Source organism: Seriola dumerili, unplaced genomic scaffold (genome assembly GCF_002260705.1).
Source record: "Seriola dumerili isolate Sdu_G_001 unplaced genomic scaffold, Sdu_1.0 BDQW01000074.1, whole genome shotgun sequence".
NCBI lineage: Eukaryota > Metazoa > Chordata > Actinopteri > Carangiformes > Carangidae > Seriola > Seriola dumerili.
In genome coordinates this window covers 311,523-338,284 of record NW_019174329.1, presented here as the reverse complement: position 1 = coordinate 338,284, position 26,762 = coordinate 311,523, and the positions used below count along the sequence as shown (strand labels likewise).

Genomic DNA, 26,762 nt, shown 5'->3' with positions numbered 1-26,762 from the left:
ACCCTCTTTAAGAAGACTTTGCAAATAAGACATTCAAATGAGCCACAATTTTAAAGAAGCATACTATGCAATAGGCAGAGGCTTAACATTGAGAAATAACTGGCTGATGATAGCATCAGAGGATTCTCAGAAGCTAAGACTTTCGAAGAGCAGATGTTCTGCATTTTTTAATAGCACAAGTTGGATCAAGCTCGGTAATGTTAAAACAGGAAGACGGTTGCAGCCCTACTGAACTCAAGCCTCATGGATCTGCCACATGGGTTGCAAACTTAACCCGTTGTTGCTCTCTAACTAAAGCACGCTGTAGCCTCTGGAGCCAGCACTGATGATAAGGCACTCTGATCCATCCTGTTTAACACTCTTTGGCAGATCTCTGCAGGTCATACAAGGCCATACATGCATCTTCTTATTGTCATGTTTAATTTAGTTAATGCCTATTGATTGATTCCTATCTGGGATTAACATTTTTGGCCTGCTTCTCGATACAGGTGGGCTTTCAAATCTTTTCCAATACAATATGTCAAAGAAGAGATGAGCTGTAGCTGGAAGCATGTGCAGAGACTGACTCATTAAACACCAGTGTGTTTTTCTTCTCTGATGACAGTGTTGTCATAATCCCAAGTATACTGTATGTACTCTTAAGATTTTTCTTCCTCTCCAGACTTAACAGTCAAGTCCCTTTATGCAGCAAAAATTTCCCCACAGTGTGCTTGGGGAGGTTTGCCATGATACAATCTGGGAATGGATGGCGTCACACATTGTGGAATGGAAAATATGGTGTTGTGCCATACAGTGCACTTGTGCCAAATAGGCTTCATCAATACATAACAGCACCAATGTGCATCTGGTAGAGAAAGCATTAGGCCCATTTTTCTATCAGAGGTTCTATTGCTTTTGTCATGATAACAAACATTCATACTTAATCAGAATTTGTTAACGTTTTTACAGCAGCTTGTGCTGCAGAGCCATGATAATCTAATAAAAATGCAATGCTACAAACTGAAAAAACATCTGCCATTTGACCAGGAGACATTGTGCATTTGTCAGATGCCTGTCTAAATGAATAACCCTTTGATTGTGATTTGAAAATATAAAACTGGTGTCTGGCTCGTCTTTTTTTTAAAGAGAAAGTCAGCTCTTGGGTTTCCCTGTTTGTGCACTTGCCTCCTTTGTAGGCTATCTCAGGACTTGCATCTGTGCCAGAAAGCACACAAAACACACACACACACACACACACACACACACACACACACACACACACACACACACACCACACACACACACACACACACACAGGGAAGTTGTATTTGCAGTATACTCCCTGATTCTTGCTGTACAGTACAACATCCTACATTGCGTAAAGGCCTAATCTATGTTTGGAGCCGCCAGGAGCTGCAGTGCCAGGATCCACAGTTTATCTGGTCTTTTGGTGTGGTGTATTTGAATTTCCCCTTTTCTGGCTCTCAAAGACACTATCATTAAAGTGAAACCACAAAATCAACTCCTTTCTCTAATTCCTCTCCATCACAACATTGGAGGGTGATGTTTTGACATGTGGGTCTGTGAAAAATTATTGGGTGTTTGGGAAATGATTGAGAGATCTAAATTGCAGGTTTAAATATGTGTAATTCAGCTTGAGCAAAGTTTACAAGTTCCTGACAAATGAAATGCATTTGTTTACAGGGAACCTAAAGAGGAAGAAGACATACTCTTGTCTGTGTATTCTTGTCTTTACAGTCTGGCCCACAAAAATGTCCTCCATGAACTTTTAGATGTTACCGTCAGATTTAAACCTTGTCTATTTGTAAAAATACAAAGAAATATTTTTTTAAAAAGCAGGTAAAAACAAAAAAAACAGTTATTAGTGTAAAATTTATGTATTTTGTCGGTGCTTTTATTGTTATTTGTCTTACTTCTTTCTGGTTTTATAATCGCGCTCTGAGTTTCAGAACTACAGCACCCATACTTTTCGTGCTTTGGCGCGTGTAAACAGGAAGTAGCTGTAGGCTACTGTTAGCTAGCCCTTTAGCCCTATTGCCTTGAGCATGTATTTGTTTACATTTGGTCTGATTGGCAACATTGTAATTATGCCGAATCAGCTATTAGCAGGATATTTTTCAGCGTACTAAGGGATGTACAGACAATCACTCTGGGGTATTTTGATATTAATTATTACTTGATAAAACGTGATAATTCTCTGTGAAGTTGCGGAGTTTGTGGATCGTATTTTTCCCTCTCATTTTCGTCGATTTATGGACGTTTGTTTGCGGTGGACATCGAAGAGCACGTCGTCCTCGGTAAGTGTAAATTACACCAAATCTGAAAGCGTGTGTGTCATGTCTGTGTGTTCCGATTTGACTGAGTTATGACTCCGAGGAGTATGAACTGAGCGCAGGCATCCATCACTGACTGATTTAGGTTCTGGCTGGCTCTCAGATGGAGCGCGACACCCGGTGAAAGTTGATGTGGAAAGTAGGACAAAGAGGTGGGGGCTGAAGAAACGACTCTGAACAGAAACACTTCTCTGTTTCAGACTATAGAGCCTACTTTTTTTGTTTTTTGTCTGTAGTGAAAGATTATTCTGTCTGAAAGTCCTCAAATTAAGCATAACTGCCGGCTTCAGATAAATCACCATGTTTTTTGGGTAGAAGGCAGTTTAAGGGAGCAAGTGGAGGCCTTGTACAGGAGTAGTTTGAGAGATTTGAGATTTGTGTGGTGTAGGTATAAAGCCATCTTAAATACAGGGCTCAGGCCATAATTTGACCCATACATCTGACCATGTAACCATTATATGGCTAAGTGGTCAGTTTAGAGTGGATAGTTTATTCTTGATGTAAATATCTTCTCCCCCTTTGAGAACAACCTTGGTGTGTACTTTTCTTTTTACTAAATGCCTCAGTTTGTCAGTGAAGGAAGCCTCCGTCTGAAGGTTACTTCAGGGCCTTTTGAAATGTGAGTTATGTAAAAGTTGGTCTTCTTCTGCATGTTAAACAGACGAGCTTTATATCTCCCAAAGCTTATAAACAGTTTTTACCAACTAAACACCAGGACATTAAAGCAGCACCTCTGGACGATTGTAATAAAAGTTGTACATGTTAAAGATGGTCTAACTTTGCAGTAACCACTGAGTATCTATGTTCAAACTCATCTTTCACACACAGATTGTCAGATGTGGCCACAGCCTACATGTTGTTTGCTTACTGCGTTTAAAGCCAACTTTTACTGGGCAGTTAATGGACGTCTGCCGTCTTATAAAAGACAGCTGCCATTTTTGACTGTTCTTGAGACGACGACGGCAAGAGCTGGTGTCTGAATCTCACGTTGGCTTGATAAAAGTTTTTCTTAATTATTTAAGTATTCTACTTTAATGTGGGTTTCTGTGATTAGATCACATTTGAGCTGCTTTCTCACAGTTGTGACAGTTCTCACTGTTTTAGAATACAACAGTGACATTTAATATTTTACTTAATCACAGCCTCCGAGAAAGGTTTGCTTTAAATGTCAGTTGGTTGGTTGATATGTTATTAAAATCTTCCTTTAAATTTTGTATTACTATATATTAAAAGGGGGAGTACAGTAAAGTAAGTATATATACAATCTTACAATAGCAAATTGTACAGGCAAATGGGCTCAAAATGTTTTATGTCTCTTTGTAACAAAATAGAAATGTAACTGCTTAGTGAGTCCTTGGGAGGCAGAAATGGCAGTTACAGTTTGTTTTGGTGTCAAGATGGAAAAAAAAATAAACCAAAAATTAACCAATACATCATGTAACACCTGATTATTCAATGATAAATGTTCTTTTCCTTTAGAGCTTGGTGTTGTTACTCTTAAATTGGGCCTGTCCATGAAATGAAAAAAAGCAGGACCATCTTGCCAGAGGTTGATTATCACCTGTGGACTCATCTTCTTTTTAATTGCTGGTGCACCTTAGTCCTTTTTCTTATCATTTATATGATTGTGGTGGCTAAGATTCTGGATCTTAAATAGACTGATAACTACGGATGGTAAAACTGGCTAATGGTTTGTAAGGCAATTCACACATTTTGGTCTCTGTACTCCGTCACCTCCAAGTTCCCATCAGTGCACAGCAAACCTTCGTCTTCCATGGAGTTTAAGCAAAAACAAAAAAATCTAAACCTAGAGTTAGATTTTTTTTTTCAAAGTCCACAAATTAAATTTCCTGCTCAGCTTAATAACATTTTGCCCAGAGACGCAGAAACCATAGTCATGTGCTGCAGTAAACTCCAATCCTATGTTTTTTTTTTTTTAACTGTCAGCTGATCTATGGTAACATAATTTTATTTAGGAATATGCACCATGGTCCTATATTGAGCACAACTAAACTAGATTATGACGCAGGGCTCCCTTATAAGAGACTCTATGGCCAAAGGTTCGGCAACAACACAACTAATGAATTCCATGACTGCATTTCATTTTAATGGAAAAATGAAGAAGCACACAACAATAAAACGTTATTGTTCATAAGTTTTTATTCTTTAAATCATAAATTCAACGTGGAACTGAATGGTTAAACTTTTTAAGAGGTACCAGAGCATTTGTTGGTTAAGTGAAGTCAATTTTTATTTATACAGCACAAAATCACAAGTGCTTTATGCTGTGTACAGCATATAACACCCTCTATCCTTAGATCCTTATTTGATTAAATACAACCACTGAAAACAATATCATCTAATATGCCCCCAGGTTAGATAACATGCAGGACACTGTTAGTATCAGCCTTTGTTGATGTTTTATAAACTGTCATTTGATTAAGCTCTGGGGGGGGGGGCAGTCACCAACTTTGGTTATTACCTTAAACCAACAACAACCAGGCTGACTTTTTTCATAATAAACAACTTAAACGTTTCAGTACAGATCGTCAAGACAATGTTTAATAAGATACTGGCTCAAACCTAATATGTGGAAGTATATGGGACGGCAAATCCAGCCTGTACAGCGAATGAAAATCCATGCATGTATTCATGGTTTGACTCAGATGCAGTTCGCTTTTCCCGCTCTGACTCTCCTCTGGAAATAGCGGACTCCATGTAAAATAATTCAGAACGTGCAGAGAAGTGTAGGCGTGAAACTTTCTCTCAACTTTTCCTCCCTCCCCCGGCCCAATAACAGGGCTGGCTCTGATATATGGCCTCCTCTGATTTGCCTGAACCTCTTGTCCGCGGAGTGAGTGACAGCCTGGGGGGAAGACTTTTTTTCGTGTGTGTGTGTGTGTATGTGTATGTGTGTGTGTGCGTGTGTTGCCCCGTTGGACTTGAAGGGGCTGTATGTGACGACTGAAGGAGGGGGCAACACTTCTGATCGGAGGAGCAGCGGCGCAGGACAGTTCAGAAGAGCAGAGAGGAGAGGAGCAGTGCGGGAGAGACGGTGCCCATCCGTCAACTATAGCTGGAGGAACCCACACTAACAAACCCTTATGGCTGCTTGAGAAATAACGATACACCCCCCCTCCCCCTTTTTCTCTCTTTCTCTGGGACTTTTGGCTTTTAGTATTGTCCTGACCAAGAAGTTGTTGCAAGTCTAATTAGTTGCTCCAAGTTGAAAAGTGAATCCACTTGCCGTGGACGTCTTCTGGCGGTCATGGATACCCATATAAGATGGAAAGTTAAACGGAGGATAAGGGACGCCCAAATCACTTTAGCGGTGATTCTGCTTTTTGTCACATCGCATGCAAGTTCAGGTAAGAAGCAGCTGTGAGATTTGTGGACACAGTTTTGGAGTTTTTCCTCTTTGGTTATAGTGGATCACTGTGATGTCCGCCCCTCCTCCTCCTCCTTCTCCTCAACTCATCTTTGTGCAGTTTTTTGGTGCTTTAATGTATTCAGCTTGGTCTTTTCCCCCGAAACTATGGGACTTGTGTTAGTATCAAAAGACTGCATGTTTTTCAGAGAAAGTTTTTTTTTTTTTTTTTTTTTTCATTAGAGAAAGGCTGATATGGAATTGGCCACTTATTCTGTCTGGATATGGAGGAACTGGTTCTGCAGTGAAGTTGAGCAAAAGGTTTCTAACTGCAGAAGCCTCCACCAGCTGATAAATACAGATCCAGGCTTGAATATATTAACTTAGATGCTTAAAGTTAATCGGCATAAGAAGTGAAAGAATATCCAGTATGCCCCTGGATGACAAATGTAATGTATTTTTCAGAGATGATGTCTAATTTTGTGTTGCATTTTGCAGACTTATTACTGTATTCTAATAGTAACTTTGCTGTAGTGCAGCTCAAGAAAGTTTAGAGGCTTTTCCAATCTCTTTTTTTTTCTTTCTTTCTTCCTTTCTTTTTTTTTAACTGATGAGAGGGATGAGCACAATTTTCATAATAGGGAGGGGCTGCAACTTGTCTGAAGTGGCAGGGTGGAGCTGCCTTAAGGACTCCTACATCAGGATCAGGACACAGTTTCTGAAGCAGTGGGCCCAATGCAAAGACTCAAACAACTATATACCACTAATGATTCTCCTCATGCGTCTCACTAAGACGTATATAACCCAGTCTGAAAATATGAAAGTGTGGCTTTTGTAACTTAAAACGCAAGTTAAAACCTAGTCCATATCATAATCAAACACTCCTGTGTGGGGCTGTTGTGTCCCATAGGTGCTCAGAGGTCATGCAGTGCCGTGGCAGTGGGGATGGGGTCTGGCCTGCATTTATTATTAGCACCTTAAGACTGCCTGGCATGGTTGGTGGTCTGCTGTGAGGCTCTGACACGGGACTTGGAGGGGAACAGGTGGCTTCTTCTGTCTGCTGAGGACCGTTTGAAAGTGTCCCAAGATTGTGCTGATGGTGTGAATGTGACGTGGTTGCCTGCAGCTAGATGCTGAATTTCAAACTCATCCAATTGCAGAAAATTAAAAAAGAAAAAAAGAAATATTCTGATAAAAGAAAAACAAATACAGTTAAAATGATCTTACAGGCTGATATGGATCATACTGTTCAACATATGAAGGAATCACTGCAGCTGGTTTATTTTCATGTTGCCTACAAACAATGGTTGTTAACTGAACACAACTTAAGTCACTGTATAACGGTTGGATCCATATCTGGGTCATTTTTGATGACAGAGGAGGAGTTGGAGTTGGACTGGGGTTCTGGTAGGACGTTACAGAGCATGGGCCTGAAATGGTTTTGATGCTGCAGGCTGGATTTAATCAGCTCTTAAAACTGACACAGAGCAACCAGAGTCTTGTAAGTGATCCTCAAGAGGACCGGTACACTTCCTGAAACTTGACACTTGACACATGCTGAATGGGAAATACTCAATGATTGAGTGTTAGCAACATGCCGATTACATGACAAGCTTTATGTAAACTCATTATCTGGTTCTTCATGTTGCTCATTTGCATAGTATTTGATTAAATTAGAGTTTTTACAGTAATATTCACATTAATGTTGGATTATGGTAAAATTATTGCATTTTTATGGCATGTATCTGCCCCATGATTGTGCACAATTACAGACAATATGTCATCAGTAAAAGATTCATCTTGACCCAAACCAGATGACCTCTTAGCCTCAGGGAGGACCTGGATATGCATTCATCTGAGGGCTTGCTGCAGCCTGCCCGGACACATCCCCACCATTAGTGGTTATCTGAAACTCTACACACAGTATACTTGCATAAAAATGCAGGTATAACAGAAATATCTATAAGGGGTAAACTTTAAAATCAATACTGTAGTTCCTATTTATTTCATATTCATAAATAATTTAAATTTGAATATATTGTTGTAATTATTTGAATATTCTGGAGGTAGATTTCCTAAAACTGTGTGGGTTTAGAATCCACTGAAATTAAAAACAGTGATTTGGCAACTATAACAACACACAACTGATACAGCCAGTTTATAAAGTTAATATTTTAGAACCAATCTATTCATTTAATTATACTTTTTTTGCATTATTGGGGTCCAATAACTAGATCCATAATGGATACAGTTCCTAATTCGTAAAATAACCAGATTTGCTAAACAGTCATTTAGCTAAATAGGATATAAGATATGTAAAATGTAATTATTCAAATTAGTTTTAGTCTGTAAAGTTGTTCATTGATATTTTTCACCGCCTGCAAACGACAAAACAAGGTGAAAACGCAACACATTTGCCACAGTAATCTGGTAAAGTTGGTGTGGCTAACATTTCAGTTGGAGTTGTGTTTCCATCAACCTAGTGAATGTAAGGTAAATATTCACTCTCCTTTTAGCTCTGTTTTGGTGTCCGCTGACTCCAGAGGAAAATATCCCGATCTTTCCCTTTGCTAAATGTCTTACTTTGCTAATGAGCTAGCTGCTAACTTTGGGCAGGTAGTGATCAGTTGGTCTCTCTGAGCTTTGCCACTGAAAAAAGCTGCCCTCTACTGCCTGAAACAAGGTTGATGAAAACAGTGACGGTGAACAAAAGCAAAGTTGTGCACCGTAGCACAAAAGCGGAAAGATGCTCAAATGCCAAGTACAGCTGAAGAAAACTGCAGACTGCGGTGATAATTCACTGTGGCTTTGTCATTATTTGTCAGTCTTTTCACATTACACACTCATTTGTTCATATCAAATATTGGTTAGTGCAGTTTTATGGCTGTACTGGTGCACTGACCCTCAACATGATTGGTTGGTCTGCAGTGAAATGTAGCTTAGCCTGTTAGCCTACAATGCTGTCACAGAATAGCATTTAATATTGTAAAAGGGAATTTTAGCCACTGATAAACTGAATATTAAAAAGAGAAAGGATTGAGGTATGCCTCTAAGATTGCAGCATATTCTCAAAGTGTATTTTTTGCACACTGCCAAACTGTCCCCAACCAAAAGTTCAAAGCAACCCGAGGTCACAGATGGAGGATCAGCACACTGAATGTAAGTCTAGCTTTATTAGAGGCAGTGAGTGAAGCTACAGTCCACAGTTCTTCAGGGAGGTCAACTTGCCCTGGCATTAATGAGGAAACCTCATTTTGAACATAATGTGAAAAGTGGTAATAACAGAAGGCCCATAAGACATGGAGGTTAAGAATGAGAAGAGGGGTCGGGGTTCAGAGGTAAAGGTCAGGACTTTCGTATTGCTGCCGTTGTCAGGTTTACAGTTTCATTGCCTGAAGAAAGGAATTCTTGCCGTCGAAGCTCCACCGCTCCTTGTGTCAGTAAATTCTCCTCTGACTATTGGAGGTCAAAGAGAAAGATAACAAGAGTGTAGTCGTACATTTTCTCAGTGTTTCAGGCTTTTTACTTGGATTCATTGGCATATTTGGCCTGACATGCAGAATTTGAATTCACTGATTTTCCAGACATTTTCCGGCGTCTGACTAAATAACATCCATTTAAGTGTAATAGGACGCCTTGGCCTCCCAGTGTGGGACCACAGTTGTTTTGTAGTTTTATGATCAGCATATCTGCTGTAGACTAAATCTGGCTTCTACTCCAAAAGGTTTCCTTTATGCCTTCGTTCCCCCAATCAATGAACTCTTTTCACACGTCTTAGAAAATCTGTTTTGACTCTTTTCACTTTGGTTTGTTATCATTAATTAACCAAAAGTTCTTTTGGATGGTGTTCGCCCGTAACAAACATTCACACCGGACCAGGACCTACTTCAGCAGAGGACTTAAGTCATCAAAAATACTGAAATAACATTCTTTGAATACCTTGTGCAAATGAAAACAAGGCTAGATTTTTGGCCAAAATCACTGATGGTAATAGTATTGAAAAGACTAGCAGGGGATGCTAAGTAATCAGGAAATATGGTCATGATTCAAGAGTTATGCTTTGTATTAGGAGCTGATATTTGTTTTATCCTTATGTACATTTTAAAGAGATAAACAGGAGAAGGCCTCGCTGTTTCTCTGAGCGCCCTCACATCTGGATTCGATAAGTTCCATTGTGCTGTCTGCTAAGCCCTCTAAAAAGCCAGAAAAAATGTCTTCCAGATGTTTTCTTCCCATTCTTGGTGGAACAGGGGACCATGAAAAAAAGGAAAAAAAAAAAGTACTGTTGCATTTCTCTAAAGAAAATACACCATTCTGGGGCTGGTTCTTAGAGAAAATTCCTAATCGAATAACATCTGCAGCCTTATAGCTGAGTTTGTAAAAATAATAGCAGTGTGCCTTGCGTTTCAGCCAGGTTTGCACATACACATCCAGGGTCATTAAAAGGTCCTTTTTTGTTCGAGTGAGCCAACTTTATGACAAGGTTAAAGGTCGCATACAGCTGGTCCACAGCTGTTTTTCATTTACAGTCTCTTTATATCTGGACAACTCTTTCTGAAGGAATTTATATGGCTGAGTCAATTTTGCCTTTTTGTCACTGTGTATAAATTCCCTCATGAGGCCAATTATAAAAGCTTATAGAAGTGATTGAATCCTTGGTAAACTTCCTGTGTGTTTTACTCGTGGATTTTACAGAATGCTAACAGCTGGTTGCCCTGAAGGTTGCTGTAGAAGTTTCACACCCTTTTAAATGACTGAATGAAAGGACAATGCTTATTATTATTATTAGAATTCATTTCGAAACAGTTGGTTTTGTTAAGCTCTGTCAAAAATGATACCCTATCAAACTAATGCAGCCTGTTCACAGTGAGAGGCTGACACAGATGTGCCTTTGTGGTACTACACATGGCAGCCATGAGGCTTTTAAAGTCAGGACACAATGCCGTCACTCACTCCCATTGGTAACCATCTCTCAGCCACACATGTAACAGTAATTTTTCATGTTTTTAATCACCTTTTGAAGTGGCAGTCCTGAGGTCACGTCCTGCTCAGTCAGATAAGTGGCGGTGAGAAAAAGTGGCTTCTTGTGTGTGCCTATTGCCATGGCGCTGAGGAAGGAATCTGAGTTAGCTGGACTGTGGAGAGAAGCAGTGACCCTGCAATTGCATGTGCCACTTCAGCCTGTAAATGCGGGCTTTGTGGAAAGGACTCTGTAAATCAGCCCTAATGTCTGATAACAACATGGGAGATAAAGCAAAAATATGCAGGACATGTTTTTGACCCTGTGTCGGAGTTAAGGAGATCATTTGTGCAGCACCAATTGTGCATTATTTTGCCATATCCTGGACAGTATATCCTCTCTCCCTTTCCAGACCAATTAAGGGTCAAATAATTGTTTTGCGCTGCTCAATGGTTCTCTGTGCTCATGACACAGTGTGCTTGATTTGAAGCCAGTTGCAGATGGTTTTCTCTAAAGGTGTTTTTTGCTCAAATTTAATAGCTGCTAGAGAGTCAGACAAAGATGGATCATTTCAGCTCCAAATTTACAACAGAAAAGGACGATGTGTTCTTTACTCCCTTACAGACAAAAAGGAACAAAATGGAGGCAGCTGTATTTAAAATGTCAACACTTTTACATCAGTGATGTAAAAGTTGGATGTGCTACCTTAGGATGCATCACGGCGCCCACTCCTCCAGTTGATTTTTAACAGTATGCTTTGTATGTAGTGCGTGGCCGGGCCGAGTGAAAAGTTAAGTCTGGTCCAGGCTCAAAAGCCGAGTTTTTTCATTTGAGCTGGGAAACAGTGCTTTTCTCTGTAATGGGGCATTATAATCATTGAGCATGGAAAGCAATGTATGACTCATCCTTTCCAACCCCATTCCCCCTTCCCGAGCCGGAGCTTAGCCACAGCCTGGGCAGCAGAAACACTGAGTGTAAGCATTTTTTCCTGCTGGGGGAAATACAATGGTTTCTGGTCACTCCCACTGCAGTCAGATGTATTCTATTTTTACTTTATTAGGTGATGAAATTAGTAAGAGCTGGAATGGAAAAGGCGACAATAAAACTATATTTTGTAATCAAGCCAACTTAATTCATTTGGTTTTGTTGCAACAAGCCAAAGTTCGACCGCAAACACTAGTGTGTGCGCTGAAGCAAGCTAAAGGAAATATGTCAGACAGATGAAGAAACCACTCCGTGCCAGCACGAATGAGCGTTCGAGGAACCCTAGAAAGGATGTTAATGTGGCACTTATTTGCAACAGTAAATTCACATTGTCTGCCAAGTCGCAAAATATTGGCACTAAACATAATCATTTTTTGTTTTCCCTATGATTATGTTTACACACAGCACTTGGTAAAGTTTAAGGGAAAGACTGTGGTTCTGGTTCAACATTCAAAAGAACCAAAAATAAATGTTGCCAGGAAACAGAATCCAGGCAGTTATTAAGATTCCTCATGAGACATTATTGGCAAAACAATTTTTTTTTTTCATTTTACAAAAAACATTTCACTTAAACCGGGAGGGCGTGTAGCTGATTTTGATTTTGACTCAGGTATAACGCAGCCCACCGCGGGTCGGGGAGTTCACTCGCACAGTAACGTCTGTTCACCCACAGGGTTGATGTTGCTCAAGTTTGACACTGGTTAAAGTGTCAGGAGGAGATGAACTGATGGTTGGCAGCTTATTTGGCACTAACCTGAGATGGCAAGCTTCCCCTTCCCCAGGCTACAGTTGTACAGTGTTCGTGTTATCACCATCGTAAGAACATAACCTTCCTTTTGTTTTGTTTTTTTTCCATTTTCCTCTTTTATCACTCTCTCCACACCTCACTGAAGCTGTGCCGTGATTTATTTTCTTTTACCTCTGTTCATCCTGTTTCTGATTTCCTCTCCTTTTAGACACTGTCAACATAAAGAGTCTGTATGCATCTTGAAATGATGCTGATTATGATGCATGACGTTCATCTACTTCCTTTTTGTCTCAAGTTGTCAGTATCCATTGATACCCTCTTCTAATTTAAGCATTACTTCTAAAAGATCATATATTAGTATATTAGTATCCACATCTTGATTATGTGGGCTGGGTGCATTTGTTTGTGGGTCATTAATGATGATGAAACTCTTCCTTTGTGAGAAAACATAAAAAATGATGATGTATCGATTCCCATCATTAGCTAAGAGGCAAAACACCTCAGCGTTGGAAGTATTTGACTTGTCAGTGCTGGATAGCCCATACCAAATGGGAAAAGATTCATTATTGTACAGGATTTTTTATATTTATTAGATTCAGTTTCATTGTTTTGTGTCAGTGTGTTGGAGCTGGAATAATGGTTATCTGTGAGGCTGGGTGAGAGGAAATGGCTTTGTAATGTCGGCGCTGCAGGGCTCTCTTTTATCATAGATTTCTAGACAGAATGAGGGAAAGGCCTCAATGCAGGAAAAGATAAAATAGGCAGAGGGAAATAAAATTGCTAATGGAGGTTAGAAAATAAAAGCTGGTGCAGAAAAAGACAAAGCTACAAAGGATGGAAGAAGAGATGAAAAAAGGCAGAGATAACAGGCGATCACTCGTGCCTGAAAAGTGCCGCTCCTGTAGCTTCTTGGTGTAAAATGGGAATCTTGACTCAGTTTTTCCATCTTCGTCTGTGGCGGACGGTCAGACGGTGATTTATCTCCGCCGCTGTGAGCTGCAGCATGGAGACAGTGAAGTAAACCATCTGGTATTCCCCCTGTTAAAGCCATAAGAGTACGGCTAAAGCGCTGATCCACAGAGTACACAAGAGAAGCTGTGGTCAGAAAAACTCTCTGTTCTTTGGATCGTCTTTCAGGTCTGAGTGCTTGTGTTCTTGTGCGAGTGAGAGAGACAGCACATCTCTGGGCATAGGTGTGAATATGCAGGACTACATCTGCAGATTCTGGGTTGGATTTTTGTGAGTCTGACTTTCTCTCTTGACTGTCATTTTTCAGTGTTTCCTGTCATTTTGCAATTACAGTCTGGGGCTAAGTATCTCATGATTAACATCAGAATGGGCTGATCATCACCAGGGAAATGGAGGACATTAAGGGTATAAACAAAAAGATTTTGCTCCTCTCATTTCTTCCTCTCCCTCTTCCTTCCTGCCCCGCTGCTGCTTTCACGTGCAGCTCTCAGCTGAGGTCACTGGGTCAGTGTCCTGAGAAGTCTGGATTAAAGTTGGCCAATGAAATGAAACTCAATTTTCGAATGAAACTATTCACCAGCTGGCATGCTGACAACATGACGATTGCTAATGCTAATGCTAATAGCTTAGCATATTCAGAGTTAGGCTGTGTAGCCCTTGTTGAATTGTAGCCACAAGCGCTAATAGACGAGTTGTAAAGTCAATGAACTGGCTCACTGATGCTACACAGCAATATCTATCTACAGTTTGCAAACATTAGCTAACATTAGCCACCATAAGCTTCTGGTAATACCAGGCCAGGTAAGACTTTAGTAGCAAAACCTCTGTGTGTATTAAACTGAACAAGAGCGTCTTTCATTGCTATTACATTCAGGCAGAATGTGGGAATCTCACTTTACACCATCTCCTCTCATCGAATCACATCCTCTCAAGGAGCTGTGATTGCATTTGAATATTAATGTCTTTAACCTTTCATTTTTATCATTATTGACAAAAACATGTTTTCTGTTGGACTTATGATTACTCAGCCCATGGTAGGATTTTACAGCTAAAATATAACATATTTAACAGCCACTTTAGCGTGATGCATTTACATTTGTACGCCTTGTGTGTGAGTAGGTCACAGTATGTTGTGCACGTTGGTGCAACTTGAACCTCAGTTTGAGCCTCACTTCGAAGTGTGTAGAGGAGGTGTGATTGCCAAGAAGTCTGACAGTGGTTAAGCAGTCAGTAGGTTTAATTAAGCCGAGGTGTGGAGGTGTGAATGATTGCTTGCCACCTTGCTAATTGACAATCTCGTTCAGGCTTGTGCTTGCATTAGTTTACTCATGTGCTGCAGTGAATGTGTGTTCTCGCACAGGAGCTCCACGCAGTCTGTGTGTGTGTGTGTGTGTGTGTGTGTGTGTGTGTTCAATCTAGCAAGCCTAATACCTGCAGTATGAGTCCCAGGTCTGGTCACATGAAAGCCAGACGCAACAAGTTAAGGTCAGTGTTGATGGACGTGTCTTTTTGTTTCCCTGTTCTTGGCCCAGATACCTTGATGCTTTAGTATTATGCCAGAGATGTGCTTGAATCGAGGCTTCCCGCCGTTTGATCACAGAGGTGGGCTGCCACGCCTGAAACAGAGACCACATACACAACCTTGATAGAGGTTGAAACACTTTTATGAGATAAAACATTTACCTTTAAGGGAGAAAGGAACTAATTCACATTGCAACCGCCATGTATTTAATGAGCATTAGTCATTCTTAGGCCTTGTGTTTGGATCCAGGTGGCTTACCGCCTCAGCTGAGCAATTTACTGGGTGAGACCCTCCTGATGTTTTATGCTGAAGGAAGCATTTATAACTTTTGCTGTGTTTTGCTGTGACTACAGTGGGACATGATTGATATTAAAATATGGGATGATGATACATGCTTTAAATGAGAGTCAGTTACACAGTAATACCAACCTAAGGCTTGCTAACATTAGCTAGCATTACCCAGCATGAGGTCCCGGTCACGCTGGCTCTAGCTGCAAAACCACTGAGTGCACTGAAATGAGCAAGAGTGCTTTTTATTGCTTATGAATTCCACTTTTAATTTGGTAGAAGAAGAATGTCTTAACTACTTTTAAAAGTTACATAGTCTCGCTTTAAGTAATTAAAGTCAGAGCTTTAATTGTAACCTGCTGTATTCACAGTGAGGCTCCAGCTTCACAACAGTTGCCTTCAGTTAAAGTTTTATAACAATCAGGTGAAATTATAAAAAAAAAAAATAAAAAAAAAAACTCTTACACCCTCCCGGTCTGTGAAGCGCTCTAGGAGGGGGAAGTCTCTCATTGGACATTCTTGTTTTTGGCTGTGCTGGTTTCCAAGAGAGGCAGGGTCCTCTTTATGGCTGCTAATTACTCCTTGTCCTCAGCGCCAGGTCAAGCATGTGCCTGGAGAGTCAGGCCTCACTTCAGGAAGGGCTAGAGGAGCAGGAGGAGGATGGGGGGGGGGGGCAGTGAAAGAGGGAAGAATGTTAATCCCCCCACCACCACCCACTCACCCACTCCCCCACCATGAAAAAGTCCTAATTCACTGGTTCGGCACCCCTCCTCCTGTCAAATGAAATGGTGTCGTCTGGAGTCAGTAAGTGTTGTTACAGAGCGTGTGTGTGTATATGTACGTGTGCATTTGTGGAAATCAAGGGTAGATGGATAGGTTAGGGGAATGGGATCCACCACAGTCTTGGCACTGAGCCGAGAGCAGGATTATGAATCTGGCACTCAAGCTACTGTTCAGAGAAAGAGAGAAAAAAGGTAGAAAGACGGCAGGGAGGGGAAGACACTTGTAAAAGCACACCATGCCCACTTTTCTCTGTAACAGTCAGCTGTAATATAGTAGGTTTTCTTTTTCTTTTTCTTTTTTTTTTTTAAAAGTAATTCACACTTTTACTATATACTTTTTACGAATTCATTATTCTTTACTGTGCTGTAACTTCATCCAGCCCATGTCTGACAAACAAACCCATAAAAGGTTTAAAACAAAGTGAACCACTCCTCTTTTAGCACATCACATCAAAGATACAGCTCTTTGCACACTAATTTGTACATTACACTTACAATTTTCCACTGTGCATATGGCGTGGAAAAAACCCTAACTGAAGTGTATACTTTATACCCATTACATGCAAGAGAGGGCCATTAACAAGTTATGTCTTTGCTTGTAGCGTCATGCATTTGTGTCTGTAAATGCATTTACCTGTGGATAAATGCTGAGGCTGCAGATGATGGAGGCATTGCTAACGTGTGGAATAATGCCCCAGTGTGTTACAACAGGTAATATATGGAAAGACTGAGAGGAAAGGAAAGAAGATGTTTTAGTTTCAAATAAAAAAGCATCTAAAGAGCAGCAAAGGTGAAATGATGCTCTGTATTTACTGTGTTTGCTTTTTTTGTGTCATGTTCCGCTGCATGAAAGCGGTGAAAGCAGCAGAGGACGGGCGGCAGTGCCGGCGGTGCGCAAATGTACACAAGACCGTGTCATATAAACAGTTTCTGTGTATGTGTGGGGGAACCTGCCTCGAGGATGTGAGGGGCTGTGGTCAGAGGGAAAAGTATTTTTAGCATCTTGTGCCAGAGGTGTTGGTCTCTCGAGGGAACCGCCATGTTAAGTGGGTAAACATCTCAGCTTAACAAGGTGGGACGTAGACCCAATACATGCGGCTTAGGATGTGGTCAGGACGGACTTCCGCTGGAAGGTCGAGTGCCGGTGACAGAAATCCATGAATGAAGGTGTGTGAGAATATGTTGAAGAGGGAGGGAAAGAGAGTTGATAATGTTTGCGTTTGTAACTCTCTGAACTGCTCGTCTTACTGCCTTTTTTTTTTTTTGCTCTTTGCATTAGCTGAATCATCGCTTTATTGGAAAAGCTGTTTTCTCAGATTGGTTTTCCATCGATCTGTGGTTTTGTAGTTGTTGCTATCCCTTCACCTTCCACCTCTTTTCCTGTCAGCTGCTAATTGGCACCTCTGCACCTGGCTCACCTCCAGGTAAGCCAAGAAGAGGCCCCGCAGTCGCTTTGAGATCCTTGAATGAAAAAGTTGGATGAAAAAAAGAATGAGTAACATACGCAGAAATGAGAAAGTGGAACAGACTGATTGATGGAGGGAAAGAGTGTAAGGGATGAGGGGGAATCCTGATGACAATTGTTTCCTTCCCAGAACAAAAAAGAAAAGCTGCTGAAATTCATGGGATTAGTTTGTGTCATTGTGGATTAGCAAAAGCAACACTCTGCATCAAGGGTCGTGACACGGTTAGCATCGATTGGATGATCCTTACAGACTTCCCCCACTTTTTCCTCTTCCCTTGCGGTTCTGGGAGGGCTGTTATTATGATGTTGTTATTGCTGTTATGACATCCATATTGTTATGATGCATGGTGAGTGTAGGCTGCTGGTAGCCCAGAGGAACTTCTTCGAATGATTCATCGCTGTGTCTGTGTTGTTGTCACCTGTAAACTAATAAAATGGCTGTGGCTTGTTGGATAAGTGGAGGTAGTTTGTTTGTGTGTGTGTGTTTACACATTCTGGTTTGAAGACATGTTTGCGGGATTATCTCTATATGAGTATAACAAGGAGGGATATGATTTTTATTAGCTTGATTCTATGAGGTAAGATTTGAAGTGTGTGTTTGTACCTGTCATCGGCACAGTGCCTAGCAGCAGGGCATGTCCATATAAGGTGCTGGAGTGACTGTACGGTAGGAAGAGGCTAGACAAAGATGAATTAAGAGGAGATGGAAAATGGGATGCTACGACTGGTTGGTTACAACAGTCTGAGAATCTCAGACAAACTCCTAATGAACGTAGTAGTAGACGACTTTAATACTGTAGCTTGCGTTTAATCTGACCCCTCATGCAAGCTCCATCATTTATACAGTGGCCCCTGTTTTAACAGTAGGACAGTTATGCCCATTCCAGTCCTTGTATGGGCTGCTTCTGTGCAACTGTCAGTGATCAATTGATCTATAGCCCCTGGGATAATGTGCTGCAGGATGTTGGCAGGTTAGAGGGAATTACTGTAGTGTCAAAGCAGACTGTTGTGGATTTTACAGGGAACATTTGTGGTTGTCTGGGGCAGAAAAAGGCAGAGGACGGTGAGTTTTGCCTTCAGTTAACCATGGCCCTTGTTAAAAATGGTAATAAATGAAAATTCTTGCTGTGTCACTTTTATGTGTTATTAACTGCAGTTATATTAGTGGCTGAGAGACAGCAGCTCCCTGTGTCTATCCCACAGAAACTGATTGGGAGTTTAGGGAAGATCCAGCTGGATTGTTTTGCTCATTTTGAAAATTTCTGAAACAAATACAGATGCTGATACAGACGGTAAAGAAACCTTTAAACTACACGTAGCAATTTCTAGACTGCAAGAGTGGAGTGAATAGAAAGATTTAGCTGTTGTTTCTGAACAGCATAATTTTCTAAAGAGACTTTACACCCCAATTTATGAGAATAACTACAGATGATTTCCTAATAGTTCTTCCATATCTCTGACCCAACATCAGTTTGACAGAAACAACAGAGGTGTTCAGGGTCCTACAATATACTTCAGAGAAGTTTTCCTAGACAGTTAGAAACAGTTTCTAGAAGCAGTTTACGGTCTGTCGCAGGTTTGATGCGTGAAGCAGTGCTACAGCTCATATGCTGTAGAGTCCCTGTGCTTCAGTGCCTTCAGCTTCATGCATCATGCTGCTGAGTGTGAATCATAAACATTTACTAAACTTTTCAGAAGTTTATTGGAGGCATTCATGCCCCTGAATGCCTCAGTTCCTAAGCAACCAGTGCAACCAGTGTGAATTTTTTTCAACAAAGCACCTAGCGGCAAAACCTAGCAACTTTTTGGATAAACATTAGCATTTTTCTGTTGAAGACGGTCGGATTGTTGAGGATTTTAGCAGCAGCAGAATTGGAAGCGAGTGCTGGTTAACATATCTAACATATCATGTCTTAATGAGCCACGTTCCAGTCACTATTTCGTACTTGTTCCGTTGTCGTGACAACAGAAACGGGAAAAAAAATGTAAACGAGAACAGCTTATATTGTGAATTCGACTATTAGAATACTGTATACGTGAGCACAGGAAGTAGGAGAGAAGCGAACGGATAAATGGCGTGAAACCAGCTGACACCAGGCATAATGCAGATATGACGAGATAACCTCACAAATATGCTAATCAGCACATTATGTCATCTAGCCGCTCAGTGTTGCACGCTGACCACAAATCGTTTAGCCTTATACTCGGTTGTGACCTTGTCTTACAATCTCCCTCTTGTAGACCAATAAATGATAACGACTGATCTGCCATTTTGATTAATGGCCGACTAATCAGGGCATTTGTATGAACTTTCCCATCACTGACAGTTATTCTGCTGTCGCTGAGCTCCCACTGACAGGCTCATTAAACGAACCTCTGTCATCATGGTGAATGATGGACGTTTTCTGGCCGGTGGCTGAGTTTCTGTCTGTGTCTTCATTATGAGTTGATGACAGACAAAGCTGTCTTTTTATTTAGGCCCTTCACCTGCTTAGAGGCTCTGTCATCCTGTGGTATGCACTTCTAGGAATATGACTATTTATCTATGTAGTGGCTTTAGAAACACTTGGGTGTGGTGCTCGGATTAGTGTATTCTCTGAAATGAACTGCTGTTATAAATCCCCCCTGCCTCTGCTTTGATATGCCCCCAAAGCGATGTCACATTCTGCTGATTCACATTTGTAGAAAAATGATGACAGAGTTAAGGATTGGATAATAAACTTTCTCCATGAACAAGAAGAGGCAGCTGGCTCAAGGAGGAGAGAGATAGAAAGACTGACGTGAGATGAGAACATCCCGACTTGGAAATCACCACATTTATCAAACTCGCATCCCGTATTTTCTACTTGAAATTGTCTAGACAGGTATAAACTGTTATAAAGTGTGTTTATGTCTTCATTTGTTGAGCGATGGCGTGAAGTTACTCCATGCCTGATGTCTGCGCTGTAAAACGTTGTTGTTTTAGAGATTGTGTTTCTTGGTTGTTGTCAGGCAGATGGTTTGTTAGTTTTAAGCAGATCTTCTTTTAAATCCCCCCAGTAAACTTTCATTAGCTGACTGTTTGTCTTTTTGATTGAACGATAATGTATGAGACATTCAAGCAGACTTCAGCTGAGGAGGAGGAAGTTTTTTTTTCTCTTTTTTTCCCACAATCCCTGCACAGCTGTGGAGGAACACGTGCAGCCAAAATGCTCTTAAAGGAAACCTCTGTTTAAGAATGATTTTTTTTTTTTTTTAAATTGATCTGTGCTGCACGTGACTCATGTGTAATCACATCCAGCTGCAGGTTGTTGCAGGGCAATGCAGAATGTACAAACACTTTTTTTTTTTTTTTTTTTGCTCTGCCCAGTCGCCTTTCCGCTTTTTCCCAGCAGCCCTTTCACTCTCAGACGGATGGGGCTATTGAACGTTGTGTGTGGTCTTTATGACTATGACACTAGGGCTGCTGTACCTGTGTGTGGGTGTGTGCGCAGGCTTTTATACTTGGCCGAGGGTTTGCCTTTGACGCTCCACATTCACATAACAACACAAAAATGCGCTCAGGAGAATACCGCAGCATGCTTGCTATTGTCTTAGTCTTAGAGTTCTTAAACTCTGGTGCCATAAAATCCTCCTGTCGTCCTCTGTTTAGTTTGCTTCCCCACTTCAGTGTTTGTCCTCCTCTAAAACACCCTGACACCCACTGTCCTTATGTGACTGTCCCTATAGACGCGACCCAGCGTCCTTTTTCTGGATGCTAATGTGTCTCATTGTGAGAGCTTGTTATGTGTGCATCTGGCTGCAGGAACAGCTGTTTGTCCTGGGTGGTTTTGGCATGCGAGGGTGCGGTCCAGGGTCAAACCCCATGTCACGTTGTCCTGACCCAGTGTACTTCTGTGGTGGCCTGATTACAGCCGGGGCGACCGGCCTGAAAGTGTGCTAATTGCACGGTTGTGGCCGAGGGGAGGCAGCGGTAGATTTAGCATCGCAGGGAGATGGATGGAAGAATGGGTTTTTGCTGCAGCTGTAACCCATGATCATGGCGATCTATAAACGGGCACATCTCTGTTTGGTGCCTAAATGGATAACAGAAATCTTCTCTGAGCCACAACAGTAAGTTTCCTGCTGAGTAACTACTGCTTCTGAGTCAGCAGAAGACAGAAAATAGAGGGAATGGTAAAAAGAATTGGCCATAATTAAGGCTTATTTAATATGCAGAAATAGTGGACTGGGCCGTATCTATATATGCTTTGTATAAACAATATTTATATATGTGCTATTTCAATCCATTTAAAAAAATCTAACCTCCTTTTTTTCTTTTCTTTTATGTGTCTCTTTTTTTTCTCTCCGTAGCGGAACCAGCAGACCTCTTGAAGATTTTAGATTTTCACAGTTTACCTGAGGGTGTTACAAAAACAACGGGTTTCTGCTCACATCGGAGGTCAACACAAGGACCCGACGTGGCTTACAGAGTATCCAAAGACGCCCAGCTCAGCGCCCCCACCAAACAGCTGTATCCAGGTGAGTATCTGACCCGACACACTGTATCTCTCCACCTCCAAGTACTAACACCCCCCCCTTTTTCTTTTTAACGTTTCTCTTTGGACGTCAAAATGAAGCAGTGCAAAAGCCTCGAGGCCCATTCAAGTCCAATTTTAACTTCATATTTCTATGCTGTGACAGATGTTGTGGCTTTTCCAAGATCTTTAACTTATCTCACAAGTATGTCTCTTGCCATCTGGTCAGCTTTATGGCCTTGTGCTCCACATCGTAGTAAACTGGAGGTAAAACTTTTAAACATGGCTGGAAAGCAATTTGCATTTTTTCCCACCTAAGTCAATTCCTTTCCCTTTCCCCCACCCCTCCAGGTAGAAGTTTTATTAGCCCCCATAACTTGATTGTTTATGTCAACTCTACCTTTAGTTTATGGGATTTTAAGGCAGGGCATGCCGACCCCTGCATGTGTCTCATCTTTCACTCCCCTGTTTACCCCTCACTGAAACACACACACACATATATATATATATACTTTTACTGTCAGCCCTGTTCTTGTAAAGAAGCAACTGAGTTAGCCCTGTTGAAAAAAAACTAAAGATAATGCATGCTAACACACACAGCAGATGAATCAGAAGTGCAGCCCTGTAATGTGTGATGTAGTAGGAGGGGCTGAACAGTGGAAAAGCAGTGAAGATAGCGGTGGTTGGAGGGGAGGGGAGGTCTGGGGTTCCACTTTTGCCTTGTTCTATTGTGCTGACGTGGCTCTGGGTTACTGCTCTATGGTGTGTGCTGCAGTCGCACTTTCCTCTCTCTCATCTCCTCTCCCTCCTTCTCTCTTTATTTTCCCTCAAGCGCCATAATTTTTCCCTCTATCATTTCTTCTAGACTGCTGCCGCCTCACAGCGCTCTCTCTCTCTTTCTATTTCGTCTAAACTCGGTCTTCTGAGACACACTAAGCTCCCCGTCTCTATGTACTCCTTTTTTTTACCTCATGCAGTACGGAAATTTAAAACCATAACTCTGTGACCTAGACAACCAATTTCTACATTTGTGATTGGTCTCTCTGCAGCTTAAAAAGCAAAAAAAGAAAAAAACCAAACAAACAGTGATGTGGTCTAGATGCAGAAAAGAGAGAGAAATAATAACCCTTCCTGTGAGCTAATCTTCCTCAGTGCTTAGATTGGATGACAGCCCCATTCATGGTCCTCTCAGACGTTGCACTGGCCTTAGTGGACCTTTGATCCATGTCATGGCTCTTCTTTGGGGCTTAAAGCAGCAGCCACAGGGCTCCTGTGGCTCTGCATGCCCTATCATGCTCTCCAATCAAACAAATACTGCTCACTTTGAAGCTGTGTGACAGCGGTGCCCACGAGAGTCTCTGTTTTGGACACGCGTTCTTTAATTACACACACGCTACTGCGGATCATCCGAAATAACAGTCTACATAAAACAAACCGACTTGGCTGAGTTCATAACAGGCACCACGTACTCTTTAAGGTGCAAAGAGAATAAGTAGCTGCCTGTGGCTTGAAGGCCTTTAAAATGCTTGTATAAGTATGTGTGATGTGGTCCCTCTCTCACCTCAACATTAGGAGAATGTACAGCTAATATATTCCAGAAGGCAGCTGAACTTGTGAGATCATTTTATCCATCTCCCCCACCCCACCCCTTAACTAAGTTTGCTACTGAGTTATGACTTTGGCCCGAAGCCTGGAGGTTCAGAAATGATCAGCACAGCAGACTGCCTCCTAAAGGTGGAAAAAAGAAATATCACACGTAGAAAAAAATGAAAAAAAAAAAAAACAAAGGCATGTAAACAAAGCCCTATTCTGTTATGACTATAATGTGTGTAATAAAAAACCCCACAGTAGCTCCGAATCGAGAGCGCACACTGGCCCGTGACCCCATAACCACAGACTGTCTGTGATGATGTGTTGGAAAAGAGCAAGTGCAGACATGCGATCATTAGGCAAACATTTGGAAGAGATGATTCATTTGAAACTACAGAGGCTCTGAAAACAGAAGAGGCCTTTCTTACCTTTATTTATGTGAATAAGAAGCGAGGAAACGGGGAGGTGGGGCTGTCGACCATCTTTAACTTGTATACCACACACTTCCCGTCTCTCAATAGTCTTAATCCGTGAGATGCGGCATGTATGAGTACATATATACAGATTCAAAGAGCCACAGATCTCTGGCTGTAGCTCTGGCAACCTGATGTTAATGCAGAGGCGTTTTCTTTGCCCTCTGTCTTCGGTATGTGCCATAATGGCCGTGAGCCAGCGTTAGCACAGACAGCAAGGAAAGAAGGATGCAGCTGCTCATACCTCTCCTCTCCGGATGGGGTTAGCTGAGACTTGGCATGTGTACTTGTAGTCTGGACTGCTGTGGCTAGGTGGCACTGGCCATTCGATCAGGGGCTTCAGCTGCAGCGTACAGAGAAATCCAACTGGCCAGGCTAAGATCACAGGCTGTCAAAGCAGCAGAGGTTGCTTGTTGTTTGCTAACATGGCTCAGGAGTGACAAAGTATATTAACTCTATGATCTTAGAAAAATATCCCAATGCCACATGCATATTATCACTTCATTTGGACAGTAATAGCCTGTAATTTTGGTTTATTACTTGAGACTTTATAGATGCACAACACCAAAGAATTCCTTTTTTTTTCTTTTTTTTTTTTTTTTACAAAACAATAAAAGATTATTTATCAGTGTTTAAAATTATGAGATTCAATATGACAGTAATAGGGTCATATCATACGATTTTGCTGACATCGAATAACCAGTCATTTGGTAATTATTATGGCCATAGTTAGAAAAAAGTTTATAACCCTTGAATCATATGCTGTTGGCATCTGGCAATGAGAGGTGAAGCTGAGTTTAGTGACATCAGTGACGTAATAACATGTCAGCGGTGGATTATTGATAATAAGTAGCTTCTCTTATTGATGTTTTCTAAAATTGTATGTTTTTTTTGCACATAATATAAGTGACATATAAAAAAACTTTCTAATTTTGGACAAAAAAAACCCCCAAAAAATCATATGCTACAGACTTTTTAGTCGCATTATTTTGGGCCCAACCTGGGTCCAACCTCTCCATTAGAGCCGTTTACACTCAGGGTCGCTCACCTGCCTGCACTGCACATCCATCTTCCTCACCACCCTTTCTGTTTCCAACAGACAGGTACACTTTCTCTGCAGCAGCGTGCAATCCCGCTGGAATGTTGCTCGTCTCATACAGAAGGAGGGATTTGGACACAGTGATGACTGAATGACCAATTACAGGACGCGAGACTTTCTACCCCATTTAGCTGCCTGTATGTGCACTGACAGGCGGTAGAGGGGACTCTGCCCCTCCCTCCCTGACTTTTCAGGTGCTCTTAGAGTGTAGATGTCTAATGGTAGCAGCACGGGGGCAAATTAACTATAATATTTATTTAACTTATAAATAAATGTAAATAAGCCCTCTCACTATCAGTGCTGATAGTTCTACCACAGATCTTTCCACAAGAAAACAGAAGCTAGCTGTATCATATTATCTTATCAAAAGACGGCAGCTTTAATTGGGTCTTTAACCCGGAGGAAAGTGATTGGCTGGTTGAGATGTCTGGGTTTGTCTTTGACTTTCCCAGACCTTTTTAAGTCTGATACTGATGATGGTGGCTGCCAGTGTAAAGTCCCAGGACTTCTGGCACCGCAGCCTTTCCATTCCCACCATGTTCACACACACACACACACACACACACACACACACACACACACACACACACACACACACACAACAGACACACTAAATGAGGAATGAGTTATCTCTCATCTGGTTGGCCTGAAGTAGCAGTTTGAGAGACACATTCCAGAGAAACCCGAGCTTTTCTGAAACGACCCCCCCACCCACCCCCACCCCTCCTCACACCCCTTTCCATTGGTTATAAGCTCCCCGAGGAGAGAGTGAGGGAAGGGTGCTCATTTATTCTTTTTCCCCCTCTCTCTCTCTCTCTCTCTCTCGCTCTCTCTCTCTCTCTCTCTCGTCCATCAATTCAGTTTTTGTTAAACCTCCGTCTTTCATCCCTCTCCCTCCTCCCTTCTCAGCGTTATGATGGAGATTCTCTGAGGGCGTCTCAGTCCTCGTGGATGATGGCAGGAGCACAGACACGTAAACACGAGTCCACAAAATGAGAACCCTCGCTGTGTAAACGCTACTTAACATTCAGAGAACAGTTTAATTTTTTAGTTCCAATTTCAAAAACAGTACTTTGAATTTGAAAATAAACCATTCTTACTCCTTTTGGCTCCCCCCCTCCCCTCTCTCTCCTGCTCTCTCTTTTTCTTCTACCTTTTGCCCCATCACCTGACCCTTGACCTCCACACAAACAGCCTGCCCTGAGCCAGCGCTGACTCGTTGTCTCTGCCGAAGACGGACGTAGTGACAAACGCTGCCTCATTGCTCTCTTTTCTCTGGCATTTTTTCTCTAACATCCTACAGTAACACTTCATTTCATATTCTCCCTGCCAAGGTTATCATGTATCTGTCTTCCTCATCAACTCTTCCGTACAAGAAAGGTTTTCGAAGGGTTGTCTCTTCTCATCTGTCTCCCCTCTTTTCTCATGTTCTGCCTCTCCTGCTTTCTGCCGCTCCTGTCGACGCACTCTGTCAAATTAAAAGGCAATGTTTCTCATATGATGCCAAGGTAAATTCCTGAGGGAGCGCACTGCCAAGGCATGTGCTCTCCGCATGATGTGATTCGGTGCCTGGCATTAATGAAAGAATGATAGAGAATGCAGGAAGACAGGGCAGGAAGGCAGACAGACCCCCAGATGCTGACTGAGTAAGAAGGAGAAGGAATAAAGTGAATGGATAATTTCTTT

General features: G+C 41.6%; 1 protein-coding gene across 1 annotated transcript in view; it reads left to right on the top strand.

Annotated features, from left to right (window-relative positions):
• Positions 1-5,395: 5,395 nt before the first annotated feature.
• Positions 5,396-26,762, top strand: part of LOC111220813 (collagen alpha-1(V) chain-like) — a 73,486-nt gene continuing 52,119 nt past the window's right edge. Inside the window, exons 1-2 of the mRNA XM_022744043.1 lie at positions 5,396-5,701; positions 21,751-21,918. Coding sequence (XP_022599764.1) covers positions 5,602-5,701; positions 21,751-21,918 — 268 coding nt within the window. The 5' untranslated portion in view covers positions 5,396-5,601. The remainder of the gene's footprint in view (positions 5,702-21,750; positions 21,919-26,762) is intronic.